Source organism: Sturnira hondurensis, unplaced genomic scaffold (genome assembly GCF_014824575.4).
Source record: "Sturnira hondurensis isolate 20B ecotype Veracruz unplaced genomic scaffold, ASM1482457v3 Scaffold0013475, whole genome shotgun sequence".
NCBI lineage: Eukaryota > Metazoa > Chordata > Mammalia > Chiroptera > Phyllostomidae > Sturnira > Sturnira hondurensis.
This window is the reverse complement of record NW_028086106.1, coordinates 178,242-199,345: the sequence shown is the minus strand read 5'-3', so window position 1 is coordinate 199,345 and position 21,104 is coordinate 178,242. Positions and strand designations below refer to the sequence as shown.

General features: G+C 40.2%; 1 protein-coding gene across 4 annotated transcripts in view; it reads right to left on the bottom strand.

Annotated features, from left to right (window-relative positions):
* The window catches only part of CHD1L (chromodomain helicase DNA binding protein 1 like), a 111,221-nt gene that overhangs the window by 30,999 nt on the left and 59,118 nt on the right, over window positions 1–21,104 (bottom strand). For all 4 annotated transcript variants that reach the window (XM_037061622.1, XM_037061623.1, XM_037061625.1 and 1 more), the window contains one exon: window positions 234–348. In XM_037061622.1, coding sequence (XP_036917517.1) covers window positions 234–348 — 115 coding nt within the window. The remainder of the gene's footprint in view (window positions 1–233; window positions 349–21,104) is intronic.

The window sequence follows — 21,104 nt, the reverse complement described above, 5'->3', positions numbered from 1 at the left end:
TTGAAGGTTCCTTCTAGTCCTTTCATATTTGATTTTGCTCTTTTGAACCAAGCAAGTCTAGAATGAGAAGATGCCTGGCCCAGTGAGTAGCAAACCCGGGCTAACACCTACCTAGTGGTCTCTCAGCCTCCAATCTGGGCCTGTCACCAGGACTGAGATCTTCGCCTTCCTCCCCAACCCAGAACTGCGGAGGAGCCAAGAAATGGAAAAGTGCTAATGCTTAAGTCTCTTACTTGTTCTGGCCAATTCGGTGAGCCCTGGAAGCTGCTTGCAAGTCATTCTGAGGATTGAAATCACTGTCAACAAAAATAACAGTATCGGCTGCCGTTAAGTTCATGCCAACTCCACCTGAAAACAATGCACAAAGGAATGGGTCCAGTAGTACATGGACTAGGCCCTGGAAAAGAAAGACACAGGCTACATAGGTCAGATTATAAACTGGGATAGTTAAAATAACTGGCTCCTTCCTTCAAACTCACCTCCACCTCCAACACCAGAAACTTGTTAGTGGTTAAAAGTGCTCCCTGGGTTCATATTGTCTGACTTGGAAAATTTAACTACTGAAAGTAACAGAATGCAGGAAGCAGGGGTAAGCAGAAAAAGTGGATGCTTTAGGGCTATGAAACTATTTTATATCTCTTGTTTAAAAACCTTTTTTTTTAAATGGTCTTTGGTACTTTATTTTTTTTTTTTTAGTTTTTATTTATTTATCTTTAGAGGGGAATGGAAGGAGAGAGGGAGAGAAATATCAATGTATGGTTGCCTCTTGTGCATCCCCTGCCAGGAACTGGCCTGCAACCCAGGCATGTGCCCTGACTGGGAATCAAACCGCAATCATCTGGTTCGCAGGCCCGTGCTCAATCCACTGAGCTACACTAGCCAGGGCTCTTGTTTAAAAATCTTGATCTGTTCACTTAGAACAGTCTGTGGAAAAGGACGGAATGCTCTTTCAGAAAAGTTTTAAACATGAGAGAGCTCTTCTGCTGTGGACACTGTTAAAAGAACAGTTCTTAACATCCATTGCAAGTTATAACCAAGATCTCTGACATAAGCTAATGAGAAGAGGGGATGACATTTATTAGACTCCTAAGCAGAGCAGGAAATATGTCCCTCTGTACTTGCTTCCACATTAATTAAAGAAAAAAATAACAAAGCTAACCTCAGGATAAGAATATTCCATGGACAGCTTTCTGGTCTGTCTTCAGTGCTGCTGGAAAAGGGCTCCTTGACTATGAGAATTAATTAAAAGCACCATGAAGACAAATTACAGCCTTCTCTTCAACTAGTGTGGAAACAAGTACAAAAGGGACTTCTGATGGCCAGGGTTGTTATAGCTCACTGCTGAAACAAGTAAGCCTAAAATATACATGTTTGTTCCAAGAGACTGAACTGACAACTAACTTTGAGACTGGCTATGAACTCTATGCTGGATCTCAAAACAAGTCAGGCAGGAACATTCTAATTAAAGCCTTCAAATAAAATAAAGTTGGAATAAAGAGATAATAAAGACTGATTACCAAGAGCTGTTATATTGTACCTTATAATGCCAGCTTACTACTTGCCAGGCAATCATCTAAGCAATTTACATACATTAATTCCTTTAATCCTTACAAACACCCTATGAGTAGTTACTATTACTATCCTCATTTTATAGATGTTGAAATGGAAGCACAGAAAAGTTAAGGGACTTAATCAGAAGTTGCACACTAAGAAAGTGAGAGCCAAGATTCAATCCCACATCATCTGGCTCCAGAACCTATGCTTTTACCCATTATACCATATTTCCCAGGCACTTATTTCATTAAAGTGTTCTCCACAAAAATAACCTTATTCTTGGGTTAATGTTGTCTAAGTTCAGCTCTTCTTCATTTAAAAGTTGTACATGGCGCCCTGGCTGGTGCCATGTACAACTCAATCAGTGGATTGAGCGCGGGCCTGCGAACCAGAGGATCGAGGTTCGATTCCCAGTCAGGGCACATGCCTGGGTTGTAGTCCAGTTCCCTGCAGGCCAAATCCCAGCAGGGGACGCACAAAAGGCAACCATACATTGATGTTTCTCTCCCTCTCTCCTTCCCCTGTAAAGATAAATAAATAAATAAAATCTTAAAAAAAAATAATAATAAAAGTTGTACATGATCTTTGATAAATAAGCTTATCTCCATATTTGGGACATGTTTCTGAGCTATCTGCCATCTGGTGGCAATATGACTCAAACACAAAAATATTTGAAAGTTAGAGGAAAACCTGTTGAATAAATGATAATACTGTAAATCTACAGCTAGAAAGTGATAGCAAACACGACAGTATTTGGAAAAGGATCATACCTGGGACTGCTTCGGCTCCTGAGAACTCTGTTTTAACTGATTCTGAGTACTCTAAGAAGATTAACCGAAATAAAGAGATCTCTTTCTTCTTAATTTTACACATTGCAAACATAATGCTACTCTCAGAATATAAAGATAAATAAAACTACTAAGGCATAAACAGAGCTCTGTTCCCAACACCAAAGTTATGTTTCCATGATCCTGACAGTTTCGACCAAGACTACCCCTGAGACAATGATGACACGAATGCATGGCAAAGATTCAAAACGCAATATGTAACTTTGGAAGAGTGAAGCCAAATAAATCTGGTTATATCTTTTGAAACACAGAGAATATACTTACACAGGTGAAACAATCTCCTTACAGTCAAGAATTATATCTAACACTTCTTTTAAAGTGTTAGCACTTTTAAAGTACTAGACACTTAATAAATGCTTTCTAATTAACAGCCAAACTCCATTTTTATAAAGATAGATATTGATCTCCCTATAATAGAGGATACATATTGCTTTAGTTTTCCTGCATCTATTGCATCAAGATTTTTTTTTAAAGATTTTATTTATTTATCTTTAGAGAGGAAAGGAAGGAGAGAAGGAGAGAAATATCAATGTATGGTTGCTTCTTTTGAGTCCCCTGCTGGGAACTGGCCTGCAACCCAGGCATGTGCCCTGACTGGGAATCGAACTGCGATCGTGTGGTTCGCAGCCCGCGCTCAATCTCCTGAGCTACACCAGCCAGGGCTGCATCAAGATTTAGATCTACAAAAAAAAAAGAGAGATAATGAAACTAAGAGTCTATCAGTTCAAAAATAATTTGAGGTCTATTTACTCCATGATGTGAGAATAATTTCCAGGAAGAAATTTCAAATGATTTAACAATATAATGAAAGCATTCTCTAATTGCTAAAGCAATACATGTGTCATACGTAGTATCAATGACTTCGGTCATAAAGACAATTTTATAAATAATTCTAAAGACCTGGCAATTTCATTATAAACATTTAATTTTTTAATTTTTATTTTATTTGCACCCACTCCCAGTCAATCCCACATTGTCCATGTCCATGGGTCCTTCACACATGAAGTTTGACAAATCTCTTCACCTTCTTCCAATCAGTCCCGACCTCCCCCCACCTCCTCTCTTACAGTTGTCAGTCTGTTCCATGATTCTATGCCTCTGGTTCTATTTTGCTCATTAGTTTACTTTGTTCATTACATTGCTCTTATGAGATCATATGGTATATGTCTTACATTGACTGGCTTATTTCACTTAGCGTAAGTCACCAGTTCCATCCACGTGGTCACAAAAGGTAGGAACTCTCTGCTGTGAACTGCCTCTTTCCATTGTACAGATGTACCACCTTTTTGTTTTTTAATCGACTCACCTACTAAAGAGCACTTAGGCTGCCTCCAAATCTTGGCTACTATAAAAACCACGGCTATGAAAACTGGGATTCATAAATTCTGAATTGGTGTTTTGGGACTCTTTAAGTATATTCCAAGTATTGAAATTGCTGGGTCAAAAGGTAGTTCCATTTTTAGTTGTTTGAGGAAATTCATAGTTTTCCACAGTGGCTACACTGGTCTGCATTCCTACCTTTTCTCCACATCCTCGCCAGCACCTGTTGTTTGATTTATTAATGACAGCCATTTTGACAGGTAGGAGGTATATCATTTGAGTTTTAATTTGCATCTCTCTGGTCACTAGTGATTTTGAGCATTTTTTCATACGTCTAAGGGCCATCTGTATGTTCTCCTTGGAGGTGTGTTTATTCAGGTTCTTTGCCCATTTATTATTTGGACTGTCTTTCTGGTGTTGAGTTGTATAAGCTCTTTGTATATTTTGGAGATTAAACCCTTGTCTGATGTATCACTGGCAAGTAAGTATGTTATTCCATGCAGTCAGTTCCCTTTTCATTTTGACATTAGTTTCTTTAGCTATACAGAAGCTTTTTAACTTGATGTAATCCCATTTGTTTATTTTTCCTTTATTTCCCTTACCCAAGGGGAGATATCAGCAAAAATATTGTTACTCAAGATATATGAAATTTTACCACCTGTGTTTTCCTCTAGGACTTTGATGGTATCATGACTTATATCTAAATCTTTTGAGTTTATTCTCGTGTATAAAATGGTAGACTAGTTTTGCATGCATCAGTCTCATTCTCCCAACACCACTTATTGAAGAGACCATCTCTACTCCATTGTATGCTCTTGCCTCCTTTGTCAAATATTAACTGACCATAAAGATGTGGGTTTATTTCTGGGCTCTCTATTCTGTTCCATTAATTTATGTGTCTGTTCTTATGCCAGTACCACACTGTTTTGATTACAGGGGCCTTGTAGTATAGTTTAGTATCAGGTATTCTGATCCCTCCTACTTTGTCCTTCTTTACCTAGATTGCTGAGGCTGTTAGAGGTCTTTTTGATTCCATATAAATTTTTGAAATATGTCTTCTAGTTCTGCAATATTTGACATTGATATCTCAATAGAAATTGCACTGAATGTACAGATTGCTTTTGGTACTATGGATATTTTAATGATGTTAATTATTCCAACCCATGAATATGGTACACTTTTTCCACTTATGTGCGTCTTCATTTTTTTTCTTCAGTGTCCTAAGATTTCCCAAGTACAGGTCTGTTACCTTCTTGGTTAAATTTATTCCTAGATACTTTACTATTTTTGTTGCAATAGTAAATGGGATTGTTTTCTTAGTTTCTCTGTTAGATAACTATTGGTATATAAAAATGCCACCAATTTCTGCAATTTGACTTTGTATCTTGCTACTTTACCAAATTCATTTCTCTGGACAAGCAGTGTTTTGGTGGAGCCTATACGGTTTTCTATGAACGATATCATGGTGACTGCAAATGATAAAGGTTTTACTTCCTTCTTTCAAATTTAGATGCCTTTTATTTCTTCCTATCCAATCACTGTGGCTAGGACTTCCAGTACTATGTGGAATAAGATTGGGGAAAGTGGACATCTCTGCCTTGTTCCTGATGGTCATGGAAACACTTTTAGTTTTTGTCCATTGAGTATGCTGTTGGCAGTAGGATTTTTCATATATGGCCTTATTATGTTGAGGTTTATGGCCATAAATCTCCCTTTATTCCCACTTTACTGAATGTATTTATCATAAATGGCTGTTGTACCTTATTGAAAGCTTCTGCATCTATTGATATGATCCTGTGATTTTTGTCTTTCATTTTGTGATGTACCACATTTATTGATTTGTAGATATTATACTATCCATGCATCCTTAGAATAAATCCCAATAGATCATGATGTATGATTTCTTTGATTTACTGTTGGGTCCAGTTTGGTAATATTTTGTTGAGGATTTTAGCATCTATGCTCATCAGATATATTAGCCTGTAATTTTCTTTCTTTGTTGTGCCTTTGCCTGGTTTTGGAATTAGGACAATATGGCCTCATAAAAAGAGCTGGGGAATCTTCCCTCTTATTCAATTCTTTGCAACAGTTTGAGGATAGGTGTTAGCTCTTCTTTGAATGAATGGTAAAATTTGCCTGCAAACTGATCTGGTCCAGGGTTTTTGGGTGCTGTGAGTTTTTTGATTACTGCTTCAATTTCATTGTTATCTATTCAGGTCTTCTGGCTTTTCTGATTCAGTTTTAGAAGATTGTATATTTCTACAAATTTATCCTTTTTGCCCAGGTCATCCAATTTCTTGGTATAGAGTTGTTCATAATAATTTCTTATAATCCTTGAATTTCTGTTATATCATTTGTTACTTTTTCCCATTCATTTCTGATTTGATTTACTTGGATCCACTTTTTTTCTTGATGAGTCTGGTAAAACATTTGCCAATTTTGTTCATCTTTTCAAAGAACCAGCTCCTGGATTTGCTGATCTTTTGAATTGTCTTTTTTTAGTCTCTATGTCATTTATTTTTGCTGTGACCTTAATTATTCCCTTCCTTCTAGTCGCTCTGGGCTTTGTTTGTCGTTGTTCCTCTTGTTATTATAGAGTTAAGATTGTTTGAGATTTTTCTTTTGTCATCTTTAGGTATGCTGGTATGCTTCCCTCTCAGTACTGCTTTCATTGTGTCCCATAAGTTTTAGGTTGTTGTGTGTTCATTTTCATGTTCTCAGATACTTTTTGATTTCCTCCTTGATCATACTGTTAAACCATTATTTAATAACATGTTATTTAGCCTCCATACATTGGAATGTCTTGGTTTTTTTCCTTCAGGTTAACTTCAGTTTCAGGCCATTGTGATCCAAGAAAATGCCTCATATGATTTCAACTTCCTTGAATTACTGAAGACTTATTTTGTGTCCTACCATGTGGTCCATCTTTGGAAATGATTTATGTACATCTGAGAAGAATGTGTGTTTTGCTTCTTTGGGATGAAATGTTCTATAGATATCAATTAAATCCATTTGACACAGTGTTCTTTAATGCCACTACAGTGTTATTTTGTCATACTGTATGTCCACTGTTGCAAGTGGGGTGCTAAAATCCCCCACTATAACTATATTGCTGTCAATACCCTTATTAAAGAGCTCCAGATTTTCTTTACATATTTAGGTTATCCTATATTGGATGAGTGTATGTTTACAAGGGTTATGTCTTCTTGTTGGACTGAACTTATAAGTATTATGTAGGGATCTTTTTTTGTATTTATTATGACCTTTATTTTTGAAGTCTATTTTGTCAGACAGAAGTATTGCTACCCCAGCTTTTTCCATCTGCATTTGCATGAAAAAATATTTTGATTTCAGCCTGTGTGCAGCTTTTGTATTGAAGTAGGTCTCTTGTAGATGGCATACACGTGGATTGTGTTTTCCTATCCCTTCAGCTACCCTATGTCTTTTATTGAGCCATTTAGTACTTTTACATTTAAGGTTATGATTCATGGACATTTTTTTCCTTTGTACCTGTATTCCTCTATTTCTACTTCATCTTAAAGCTGTCCCTTTAGCATCTCTTACAGTGTTAGTTTGGTTTTAATATACTCCTTCAGCCTTTTAAAATTTTTGTTCTGTTTTGTTTGGGTAGCTCTTTATTTCACCTTCCATTTTAAAATAAGAGCCTTGCCGGATAGGGAGATTTTCATCGCATATGCTCCTCTTCATTACCTGGAATATTTCATGCAATTCCTTCTGGCCTTTAGTGTTTCTGTTGAAAACTCAGCTGACATCCTTATCATCCTTAACTCTTGCAGTGAACCCACTATTTCTCTCACTGTTTTTAAGATTCTCTCTTATCTTTAAACTTTGCCACTTTAATTGTGATATACCTTGGTATAGGACTCTCTGGGTTCATCTTCCTTGGGATTTTCTGTGCTTCCTGAACTTGTGTGACTATTTTGTTCACCAGGTTAGGGAACTTTTGTCATTACTTCTTCAAACAGGTTTCCTGTCCCTTATTTCCTTTCTTCTCCTGCTATCCCTATGAACTAGTACTGATACATTTCATGTTGTCTCAAAGCTCCCTTAAACTCTCATTCTTTTCAAGTCTTTTTTTGTTTTTGCGACTGGATGTTTTTTGTATAGTATCGTCTAAATTGCTGACTCTATCCTTGGCTTCATCTAGCCTGTTTTTAATTTCTTCTAGTGTACTCTTCATTTTATGCATTGCATCCTTAATTTCCAACTGTATCTTATTTATAGCTTCTATGTCCTTTTTCATGCTGATGCAGTTCTCTTGAAGTTCTTTGAGCATCCTTATAACCATTACTTTGAACTCTGTGTCTGATAATTTGCTTGCTTCAATTTTAGCTCTTTTTCTGGGAATCCCTTCTTTTCTTTCATTTGGAAATTGTTTCTTTGACTCCCCATTTTAGCCATTTCCTTTTATTTGTTTCTATGTATCAGATAGATATGCTTTGATTCTCTGTCTTGTGTGGTAGCCTTATGTGGTGGTAGTCCCATGGTATGCAGGAGTGCAGTCTCATTGATCTCTTGATCTAGATATTCTAGGAATGCTCTTTGTGTGGATTATGTCGAACTCCTGTTATATTTGGGCCCTGAATGTTGTTGTATGTCCCCTTTGGTTGGCTGGCTGTGAGATTATACCCTGCCATGCTGCTGTGCAGCTGGCTGACAGAATGAAAAAAAATGACATAAAAAACATAAGCCAAACCAGAAACCCCATCCTAACTACAATAGCAATATCAATGACAAAAGAGCAAAGAATAAAAATGGGAAGAGAAATGGAACAGAAAAGGGAAGAAAAAAATAAACAGAATTAGAGAAGACCAAGAGAAAGAAAGTGATTATGAAAGGAGAAAAGTGATGAGAATTAATACTACTAACAAACTGAAAGAGAAAAATGGGACAAAGGGACAGAGAAAGAGGAAGAGTAACAAAAAATTTAAAAAAAGGAAGAAGAGGAAAATGGGTTAACCAAAGGGAAGGGTAAAATAAGTATATGAAAAAATATATTCAAAAATAGAAGAAAAAGGAAAAAATGTAACAAGTCCATGAAAAAGAAAACATAATGAAAATAATTAAAAATAACTCAGTGAGAAATTCAGCAGAGTTCAGTGCTTGCCTGCTGGGCTCTCCCTTCGGATACGGCTCTAATGTCTGTGAGGCTGATGTAAGCGAGTATCAGGTGCTGTCCAAGTCTAGGCCTCAGCAGCCTGCTCAAAGCTACAAGAGACACACAGTTTATGGTTTATTATTCTGGCTTAACTGTGCCCAGGATGGGCCAAACTGCTCAATAGAGCTTCATTTTATCACCACTGGGTCCAGCAAACAACCCAAGTCATCACCAAATCAACCTGTCTGTCTGTCTCTATCTGCTCTCCTGTTGTCAGCCTCAGATTAGCTATAAACCCAACTGTTTCTGAGACGGTTTCTGGAGGGATTTGGGAGAAGAGACTACTGGATCTCCTGTGGCAGGTGAGTTTCAGATATCAGGGAAGATGATGAGTGTGATCTCTACCATTGAACCAGTAGTCTAGGTCTCTTCAAATTTATTTCCCTGTACTTAGCAGGGTGGAGCCCCTAGGGGGCTAATGGGTGAGGCATCCAGAGTCCATGTTTTGGGTCTTCTGGAAACAAGAAGAGTGTTTCTATGTCTCTCCCATGAGGGGGAAGCACTAGTTAGTATCCTAGGAGAGTGTATGGCATGGCTGTGCCCTACACCTAGTCTCTGACACCCTGAGCATGTGGATATTGCTGCCTTCTCAGCAGGTGTTAAGATGTAGGATAAGAGGGAAAAAAAGAATAAAAGTAAATTCACACAAAACAAAAAACTTAACAAACTAAATTTTTTTAAAAAAAAAGATGCAGGATTCTACAGGGAGTAGTACAACACAAGGTATGGTAATTCCTTTCCCCTAGGGAGGGACTTGCTCTTCTCAAGAAAAATGGCTGTTGTAGAATCCAGGTATATTCCAGCACCAAAAGCCCTATAGCTACTCACCCACATCTCTCCCCAGGCTCTCCCTGTCTAGACTCTCCTAGCACAACTGCACTTCATGCTGCCTTGCCCTTACTGGAGCCCAGGTGACTGGTTGTGAACACAAAATCTGTGTTTTGGCCCCTTTAAGAGTCAAAGGAGGACTTCAAGCCAAGATGGAGACGTAGGTGGAAACACTATGCCCCCGTCCCACAACTAAATTTAAAGACAGCTAAGTTTTAGAAACAAAAACGCAGCCAAAACAGTGAAAATTGAACAGTACATAAGTCCAACAACAACAAACCACCGAGCCAGACCGGTAAAAGGGGCGGAGTCAGCGGCAGAACAGGGTAGGGCTGGAAAGATCGTTCGATCGGACCGACCCAGGAGCAGAGGCGGAGGCGGTTGGTGGATCCCAGGTGTTGGGTGGCAATGGGAGAACCCAGTGAGGGCGCATGGCGGCTGGCTAACAGTGGTCACACATTCACGTGCAGATAAAACAAGTGAAGGAGCGAACAGTGAGACAGATGCCTCGGGTTAGGGCCCCAACAATGGGAATTAGAGCCTGAAAGCACCAACTGGAATTTCTTGGAGTTGAGGGGCGAGGAGAGGGTCCCAGGCTCACAGAGAGTATGTTGGAGAGACCCACAGGGTCCTAGAGAGTACACACGCCTACACACCTGGGAACCAGCACCAGAGGGGCCAAATTTGCTTGTGGGAATCTCCAGAGGGGTCAGAAATTTGAGAGAGAGCGGAGCAGAGCAAAGCAGAGCAAAGCACCATTTTCCCCCCTCTCTGACCCCGTCCCCACATACAGCATGACAACCCTACAACTGCATGACCCCGCCCTGATGAACACCTAAGACTCTGCCCCTCATACATAACAGGTGTGAGCAGACCAAAACATGGCTCAAGAAGAATTCAAAGCCCCAGAGGCTATAATTCTAAGCAACCAAAAAACAGCCAATCTTTCAGATGCACAGTACAAAACACTGGTGATCAGGATGCTCAGTTGATTTTAGCCACAAATTAGAGGAACATATGAAGGCTAAACTGACTGAAATGAGGGAACTGCACAGAAAACCAATAGTGATGGGAAGGAAACTGGGACTCAAATCAAGGGAGTGGACCAGAAGGAAGAAAGAAACAACCAAACAGAAAAAAAGGAAGAAACAAGATTTCAAAAAAACTGAGGAGAGGCTTAGGAACCTCCAGGACATCTTGAAACACTCCAATATCCGAATTATAGGGGTACAAGAAGGGGAAGAGGAATAGCCACAAGTGGAAAACTTATTTGAACAAATAATAAAGGAGAACTTCCCCAGTCTGGCAAAGGAAATACACTTCAAGGAAGCTCAGAGAGTCCCAAAGAAGTTGGATCCAAGAAGGAACACACCAAGGCACATCATAATTACATTAGCTGAGATTACAATGGAGAGAATTCTAGAAACATCAAGAGATAAGGGGACAGTCACCTACAAAGGAGTGCCCATCAGACTATCAGCTGATTTCTCAAAAGATACCTTATAGGCAAGAAGGGGCTGGAAAGAAGTATTCCAAGGCATGAAATCCAAAGACCTACAGCCAAGATTGCTCTATCCAGCAAAGCTCTCATTTAGAATGAAAGGGCAGGTAAAGTGCTTCTCAGATAAGATCAAATTCAAGGAGTTCATCATCACCAAGCCCTTATTATATGAAATGTTCAAGGGACTTATCTAAGAAAAAGAAGATAAAAAATAGGAACAGTAAAAGAACAGGAAACTCACAGTTATTAAAAACCACACCTAAAACAAAAGCAAACTGAGAAGAATAGATCGGGAGCAGAACCATAGAAATGGAGAACACATGGAGGGTTAGCAACAGGGGAGTGGGAGGAGGAGAGGGGGGGAGAAGGTACAGAGAAGGTACAGAGAATAAATAGCATAGATGGTAGGTAGAAAATAGACAGGGGGGAGGTCAGGAATAGTATGGGAAATACAGAATCTAAAGAACTTGTGACACACTGACATGAACAAAAGCGGGGGAATGGTGGGGGAGGGGTGTGCAGGGTGGAGGGGAGTGAAGGGGGGAATGGGACAACTGTAATGGCATAATCAATAAAATATATATTTTAAAAAAAGAGTTAAAGGAAAAAATTAGTGACTTTGTCTCCAGCAGGTTTCAGTTTTCCCCAGCAGAGAAAAACCCTGAAGCCTTTCCCTGCTGGATGCTGGGGGGTCAGCTGATCTTCGCACTGTCACATTCTGGGCCTGGTGGCCCCATTTGTGGATCTGGTTTCCCTCCTCTTAAGGGGAAGATCCCGCAGCCTTGCTACCACCTCAGACCACCACCCAGGTGAATGGAGCTAGGCTCTTAATTGAGCCTGCTCTTCCTTCTGTTCTCGAGGTAGTTAAGTCTCCTTTTTAGATGGTGTTTGGTCCATTTCAGGTGACTATTCCCCTCTTTAGTTTTAATTCCAGGCTGGTGCTGGAGAAGTGTGCAATCTACCCTCTGCTCTACCATCTTGCACTGTCTATAGTCTAAATCTTTTTAAAATTAGTTTACATTCAACATTATTGTGTATTACTTTCATATGTATAGCACACTGGTTAGAAGAACTTGTACTTTACAGAGTGAAACCACCAATGTTTCAAGTACCCATACCCCAACTGATACCATAAATACTTATTACAATATTATCAACTATATGCCCTATGCTGTAATCTCCCTATGAGTGACTGGTAATTACCAATTTGTACTTAATCCTTTAACCTTTTTCACCGAAACTCCCAAGCTGCCTACCCTCTTACAACTCTCATTCTGTCCTTTGTATCTTTGAGTTCTTTTCTATTTTGTCTGCCAATTTTGTTCATTAGATTCCACGCAGAAGTGAAATCATATGGCATTTATCTTTCTCTATCTGATTTCACTTACCATAATACCCTCCAAATCCACTCACGCTGTCACAGATATTAGATTTCATCCTTTTTTAGGCTGAATATCATTCCACTGTATAAATGTACCACAGTTTTTCAACCTACTCAACTATCAGTAGATAACTACATTGGTTCGAAATATTGGCTACTGTAAACAATGCTGCAATGAACATAAGGCATATTTATTTATTTATTTATTTATTTATTTATTTGCGGGGTTTCTGGGGGTTTTTTTTTTTGAGTTTTAGCTTTCTTCAGTTTTATCCTCATAGGGTAATCACTGGATCATAAGGCAGCTCTACGATTAAGTTTTTTGAGGTAACTCCACACCTCTTTCCACCATTGATGCATCAACTACATTCCCAACAACAGTACATGAAGGTTCCCTTTTCTCCACATCTACCACAACACTTCTTGATATTTTGATGCCAGCCAGCCCAAAAGGTGTGAGGGGATGGAAATCGCCCAAATTGCGATTTTTTACTTGCATTTCTCTGACAACTAGTGATGTTCAGCAACTTTTCATAAGTCTATTGGCCATCCGTATATCTTACTTGGGAAAGGGTCTATTCAGGCCTTCTGACCACTTTTAATAGGGTTAACTGGGTTGTCTGGTGTTAAGTTCTCTGAGTTCTTAATAAATTCTGGATATGAACCCCTTATCAGACACACTAGAGATGGTATCATGGGATAATATCTCCTCCCATTCCATAGATGGTCTTGTTTTCTTGATGGTTTTTTTTGCCCTGAAATAAATTTTTAGTTTGGTGTAGTCTCATTTACTTTTTTCTTGATTTTCCCTTGTATGAGTAGATATATCAAATATTGCTGTAAGCAATGTCCGAGATATTACTGCCAATATTTTCTTCAAAAAATTATATGGTTTCAGAGACTTCCGCCAAGATGGAGGCATAGGTGGAAACACTGTGCCTTCTCCTACAACCAAGTATGAATATAACAAAGGTTTGGAGAACAAAGACACAGCCAAAGAACACAAAATTGAATTATACAGAAGTCCGACAACGAACCGTTCAACCGGGACAGTAAGAGAGGCAGAGCCAGCAGTGGAGCAGGGTCAGGCAGGAAGGATTCCCCCGACCTGGGCGCGAGGGTGGCCCGGACCCAGTCAGGGTGTGGGGCAGACTGATTGTGGTCCCATATTCGCGCACAGTGAGATGGACCACGCGGGCCCTGGATGGCAAGCCCAGTGGTGGAGGGCTGATGGCAGCGACACACTCGAGTACAGTGGGACAAAACTCGAGGGCCCCGGTGACAGTGGCAGCTGCGGCAGCGGGAGGCGGCAGATGGGACGCCATTGCTCCTCTTTGACCCCGCCCCCACATACAGCGTCACAACCCAGCAACTGGGTTGCCCTGCTCTGGTGAACACCTAGGGTTCCGATCCTGCTAAGTAACAGGCACGAACAGCCCAAAAGATGGCGCAAGAAGAACTCAAAGCCCCAGAGCCGATAACACTAAGCAACCAGGAAATAGCCAGCCTCTCAGATGCACAGTTCAAGACACTGTTTATCAGGATGCTCACAGAACTGGTTGATTATAGTCACAAATTAGAGGAACACATGAAGGCTAAACTAATTGAAATGAAGGGAGATGCACAGGAAACCAATAGTGATGGAAAGGAAACTGGGACTCAAATCAATGGAATGGACCAGAAGGAAGAACAAAACATCCAACCAAAAAAGAATGAAGAAACAAGAATTCAAAAAAATGAGGAGAGGCTTAGGAACCTCCAGGACATCTGTAAACATTCCAAAATCCGGATTATAGGGGTACCAGATGGGGAAAGAAACAGCCACGAGTGGAACACTTACTTGAACAAATAATAAAGGAGAACTTCCCCAGTCTAGCAAAGGAAATAGACTTCCAGGAAATCCAAGAAGCTCAGAGAGTCCCAAAGAAGTTGGACCCAAGAAGGAACACACCAAGGCACATCATCATTACATTAGCCAAGATTAAAATGAAGGAGAGAATCCTAGAAGCAGCAAGGGATAAGGGGACAGTCATCTACAAAGGAGTTCCCATCAGACTGTCAGCGGATTTCTCAAAAGAGACCTTACAGGCAAGAAGGGGCTGGAAAGAAGTATTCCAAGTCATGAAATCCAAAGACCTACAGCCAAGACTGCTTTATCCAGCAAAGCTCTCATTTAGAATGGAAGGACAGATAAACTGCTTCTCAGATAAGGTCAAGTTCAAGGAGTTCATCATCACCAAGCCCTTATTATATGAAATGCTAAAGGGACTTATATAAGAAAAAAAAGATGAAAAATATGAACAGTGAAAGGTCAGCAAACTCACAGTTCTTAACAACCACACCTAAAACAAAAGCAAACCAAGAGGACAGCTAGATCAGGAGTGGAAACATAGAAATGGAGAACACATGGAGGGTTAGCAACAGGGGAGTGGGAGGAGGAGAATGGGGGAGAAGGTACAGAAAACAGCATAGACAGTAGGTAGAAAATAGATAGGGGGGAGGGCAAGAATAGTAGGGGAAATATAGAATCTAAAGAACTTGAGACACATGGTTATAAACTAAGGGGGAGAGAATGGTGGGGGAGGTGGTGTGCAGGGTGGAGGGGAATGAAGGGGGGGAATAGAACAACTGTAATGGTAGAATCAATAAAATATAGTTTTAAAAAAAGAAATTATATGGTTTGAAGTCTTACATTGATGTCTTTAACCCATTTTGAGTTTATTCTTGTATGTGTTGTAAGAAGGTGGTCTAGTTTATTTTGCATTTATATGTTTAATTTTCCCAGCACCAAATTTTGAATAGACCATCTTCACCCCATTGCATGTTCTTGCCTCCTCTGTCAAATATTAATTGGCCATATAGGCATGGGTTGCTTTCTAGGCTCTCTGTTCTGTTCCATTGATTTTTATGTTTTATGCCACTCTCAGGCTGTTGTGATTACTAAGGTCTTGTAATATAGTTTGACACCAGGTAATGTGATACTTCCAATGTTGTTCTTTCTCAAGATTTCTATGGCTATTCGGGGGTTTTTTTGTGGTTCTACAAAATTTTTGGACTATTTAATCCATTTGGCAAAAGGTATATTGGTGAGATTCACAATGAATCTATAAACTGCTTTTGGTATTATAAACATTTTAATGATGTTAATTCTTCCTATCAATGAACACAGCTCATTTGTAACTTGTTCAATTACTTTTTTCAGTATGTTATAATTTTCTAAGTGCAGATCTTTTCCTTCTTGGTTAAATTTATTCCTAGGCACTTTATTTTTTGATGCAATTATAAATCGGATTGTCTTCTTAATTTCCCTTTCTTATAATTCATTATTGGTGTATAAGGTGAACCAATTTCTAAATATTAATTTTGTATTCTGCTACTTTACTGACTTATTACTTCTAGAAGATGCTGGTGAAATATTTAGGTTTCTCTATATACAACATAATTTCAATCACAAATGAGTTTCATTTCTTCCTTTCCAATTTGGGTGCCTTTATTTCTTCTTGTCTAATTGCTGTCGGTAGGACTTCCAGTACTACGTTGAATAAGAGCAGTGAAAGTGGACATCCCTGTCTTGCTCCTGACTTAAAGGAAGTGTTCTGTTTATTCCCCCAAGCAATATAATTTCAGTTGTGGGTTTGCAATACATAGCCTTTATTATGTTGAAGTATGTTCCCTCTATTCCCACACTGCTTGAAGTTTTTTTATCATAAATGGGTGCCGAAATTTGTAAAATGCTTTTTCTGCATGTATTGATATAATCATATGATTTTTATCCTTTATTTCGTTTACGTGGTGTATCACGTAAACTGATTTACAGATATTGTACAAACCTTACATCCTGGAATAAATCCCACTTGATCATGGGGTATGGTATTTCTGATGTTCTGCTGAATTCAATTTGTTAGTATTTTGTTGAGAATTTCTGCATCTATTTCCATCAGGGATATGGGCCTATAATATTCTTCCATGGTTAGGTTCTTATCTGGGTTTGGAATTAGGACGATGCTAGCCTTGTACAATGAGCTTGGGGATGGGGGTCTTCCTTTCTACTAAAATTTTGGAATAGTTTCAGAAGGATAGATGTTAGTCCTTGAAATGTTTGGTAAGATTTACCTGTGAAGCCATCCAGTCCAAGTCATTTGGGTTATTTTTTGGAGTGAGTTTTAGAGTTTTTTCTGTTTCTTCTTGATTCACTTTTGGAACACTGAGTATTTCTAGTAATTTATTTTTTTATTTCATTTTGTCCAAATGTTGGCATATAGTTAGTTGTTCATATTTTCTTATAATCCTTTGTATTTCTGTGATGTCAGTTGTTATTTTCCCATTTTCATTTCTGATTTATTTAGGTCTTCTCATTTTCTTTCTTGATGAGTTGGTTAAAAGTTTATGAATCTTGTTTATCTTCTCAAAGAACTAACTCTTTGTTTCACTGATATTTAGAATTGTTTTGGGGGCTGTATTTTATTTCTGTTCTGATCTTTATTATTTCATTCCTTCTATTCACTTTGGGCTTTACTGTTCTTTTCCTAGCTCATTTAGGAGTTAGCTTAGATTGTTTGAGATTTTTCTTGCCTTTTGAGGTAGGTGAGTATTAGAACAAATTTTCTTTTTAGGACTGCTTTTGTTGTGTTCAACAGAATTTTGGGCATTGTGTTTTTCTTTCACTTGTCTCATGGTAACTTCTGATTTCTCCCTCGATCTCACTGTTAATTCATTCATTGCTTAATAAGATATTATTTAGCCTCCATATGTATGTATGCTTGTTCAGTTTTTCCCTGTATTTGATTTCTACTTTCATAACATTGTGGTCTGAGAAAATACTTGGTATAATATCAACCTTCTGAAATTTACTGAGACTTGTTTCACGTCCAAACACGTTGTCTATGCCAGAAAATGTTCCATATGCACTGGACCAGAATGTATATTCTGCTACTTTGGGATGAAATGCTCCAAAAATATCAATTGAATTAATCTTGCCTAATGTCATTTATGGCCACTGTTCCCTTGTTAATTTTTTTCTTCCATATGATCTATTCATTGATGTCAGTGGAGTGCTAAGAATTCCCTACTATACTTGTATTACTGTTGTTTATTTCTCATTGAGTTCATTCACTGTTTCCTGAAGTTCCCTGAGAATTTTTACAAGTGTTTTATACTCTGCATCTGGTACTGTGTTTGCCTCTATTTCTTTTACTTCTTTTTCTGGGTATTTCTCTACTTCTTTCATTTGAATCATGTCTCTTGATCACCCATTTCATCTGCCTTTTTGTTTTGTCTTTGTGTTATTAGATAGATCTGTTGTGTCTCACAATCTTGAAATGGTGGTCTTTTTTAAAAAATATATATATTTTATTGATTCTACCATTACAGTTGTTCTATTCCCCCCCTTCATTCCCCTCCACCCTGCACACCACCTCCCCCACCATTCTCTCCCCCTTAGTTTATAACCATGTGTCTCAAGTTCTTTAGATTCTATATTTCCCCTACTATTCTTGCCCTCCCCCCTATCTATTTTCTACCTACTGTCTATGCTGTTTTCTGTACCTTCTCCCCCATTCTCCTCCTCCCACTCCCCTGTTGCTAACCCTCCATGTGTTCTCCATTTCTATGTTTCCACTCCTGATCTAGCTGTCCTCTTGGTTTGCTTTTGTTTTAGGTGTGGTTGTTAAGAACTGTGAGTTTGCTGACCTTTCACTGTTCATATTTTTCATCTTTTTTTTCTTATATAAGTCCCTTTAGCATTTCATATAATAAGGGCTTGGTGATGATGAACTCCTTGAACTTGACCTTATCTGAGAAGCAGTTTATCTGTCCTTCCATTCTAAATGAGAGCTTTGCTGGATAAAGCAGTCTTGGCTGTAGGTCTTTGGATTTCATGACTTGGAATACTTCTTTCCAGCCCCTTCTTGCCTCTAAGGTCTGTTTTGAGAAATCCGCTGACAGTCTGATGGGAACTCCTTTGTAGGTGACTGTCCCCTTATCTCTTGGTGCTTCTAGGATCCTCTCCTTCATTTTAATCTTGGCTAATGTAATGATGATGTGCCTTGGTGTGTTCCTTCTTGGGTCCAACTTCTTTGGGACTCTCTGAGCTTCCTGGATTTCCTGGAAGTCTACTTCATTTGCCAGACTGGGGAAGTTCTCCTTTATTATTTGTTCAAGTAAGTTTCCCACTCGTGGCTGTTTCTTTCCCCCTTCTGGTACCCCTATAATCCAGATGTTGGAACGTTTACAGATGTCCTGGAGGTTCCTAAGCCTCTCCTCATTTTTTTGAATTCTTGTTTCTTCATTCTTTTCTGGTTGGATGTTTTGTTCTTCCTTCTGGTCCATTCCATTGATTTGAGTCCCAGTTTCCTTTCTGTCGCTATTGGTTTCCTGTGCATCTCCCTTCATTTCAATTAGTTTAGCCTTCATGTGTTCCTCTAATTTGTGACTATAATCAACCAGTTCTGTGAGCATCCTGATAAACAGTGTCTTGAACTGTGCATCTGAGAGGCTGGCTATTTCCTGGTTGCTTAGTGTTATCGGCTCTGGGTCTTTGAGTTCTTGTGCCATCTTTTGGGCTGCTCGTGCCTGTTACTTAGCAGGATCAGAGCCCTAGGTGTTCACCAGAGCAGGGCAACCCAGTTGCTGGGTTGTGACGCTGTATGTGGGGGCGGGGTCAACGAGGAGCAATGGCGCCACCCTCACCAGGGCCCGCGCGTTTCGTCCCACTGCACATGAATGTGCGACCGCAGTGAGCCCTCCGCCACTGGGTTCACCCGGCTGGGGCCTGCGCGGTCCGACTCAAATGTGCGACCGCGGTCAGTGTGTCCCGCACCCCAACTGGGTCCGTGCCTGGGTCAGGGGATCTTTCCTGCCTGATCCTGCTCCACTGCTGGCTCCGCCCCTCTTACCGGTCTCAGTTGAATGGCTCGTTGTTGTCGGACTTCTGTATAATTCAATTTTCTGTTCTTTGGCTGTGTCTTTGTTCTCCAAACCTTTGTTGTATTCAAACTTGGTTGTAGGAGAAGGCACAGTGTTTCCATCTATGCCTCCATCTTGGCAGAAGTCTCGATATGGTGGTCTTATACAGTAGATGTCTTGTGGGGCTTGGTGGTGCAATCTTCCAGACCATCTAAGCTAGGTGTTCTAGGACTGTCTGTTGTGTGGGTTAGGTGAGGGCTCCTATTTTAGTTGAGTTTTGAACTAATTGCTGTTGACCTCTCCATGAGTGGGGCTGACCCTAGTCTGGATGACTGTAAGGACTGACCCTGTCCACAATAATGAGTCACTATGCAGATGCTCCCCTTCCCCCAACAGCAGAGTTGGCCCCAGCAGGGTCTAGTGACTGTCAAGATTTCCCTCCAGGTGTGCCACTTGTGTGGTCCAAAGCCCACCACCTGTTTTGTTAGTTCTGGCCACTCTTGGGAGGGACTCCAGTGCAAATCAATGTCAGACACTACCTATAATTGGTTTTGGGCTACCTGTCTGCAGCTACCAAGCAATTCTTAGTTTATGATTGCCTGTGGTAGACCTGGGTACATGTAGGAGGGATCAAGCTGAGTAGCACAGTCTGCCTTCACCAGCTCTGACCTTGGGGCAGGTCAATAAAATACCCAAGGCACCCTGAGTACTGCCTCCACCTGCTGGCTACTCTGCTACCCCGAAGCTTCCTGGACTTCCTCAAAAGCCTTCTGAACAGAGCCTATAGGGTGGGCTCAGGGTGGCTGCAACATACAGTCTCTTCCCCAAGAAACAAGTTCAGCAAGGTGAAGAAACCAGGAGTCAGGAGGACCCGTCCAAGGATCTCCAGTTTGGGGACAACTCTGGTCAGTCACTGGAAGATAGGAGGTAGAGAGTACAGTGGGAGTAGCACTTACTCCAGATCCATACAACTCAGTCTCTGCCCAATTCTTTGACCAGAGCTCCCCAAAAAAGAGAGCATGCAGATCCAGGTTGGATGCATCCAGCAGACATTTCTGTAGGGTGTGAGCTCATTAGGGCAGGGCCACCAGTAGTTAGGAGGCCAGGGCAAGTGGGTCTCCAGTTGGGGTACAGTGCCAATGACATGTGCAGGGGTAACAGTTCCCACTCCAAAACCACAAAACTCAAGTGTCTGTCCAAGTCTCCAACAGAGGTTCCCAAGAAAAAGTGCACCACAGGTCCAGAATGGATGCAGCCAGCAGACTTTTCTGCAGAACATGAGCTCAGCAGTACAGGGTCACCAGGAGTTGGATGGATGGAGCTAGTAGCATATGTGTGGGGGGGGAATGGACCCCAGTCTAGAGTCATACAACTCAGTATCTCTCTAAATCTCCAACAAGAGCTCCTCAAGAAAAAAAGCACACCAAATATCCTAGCTGGGGGCAGAGAGCAGACTTTTCTGCAGGATGTAAGCTTGGTGGGGAAGTAACACTGGGAACTGGGAGGACAGAGTTAGCAGGTCTCCTCTTGGGGGAGCAGCACCAGTGGCACGTAGTGGGTAGAGAAATGGCTCCATTTGAGAGCTACACA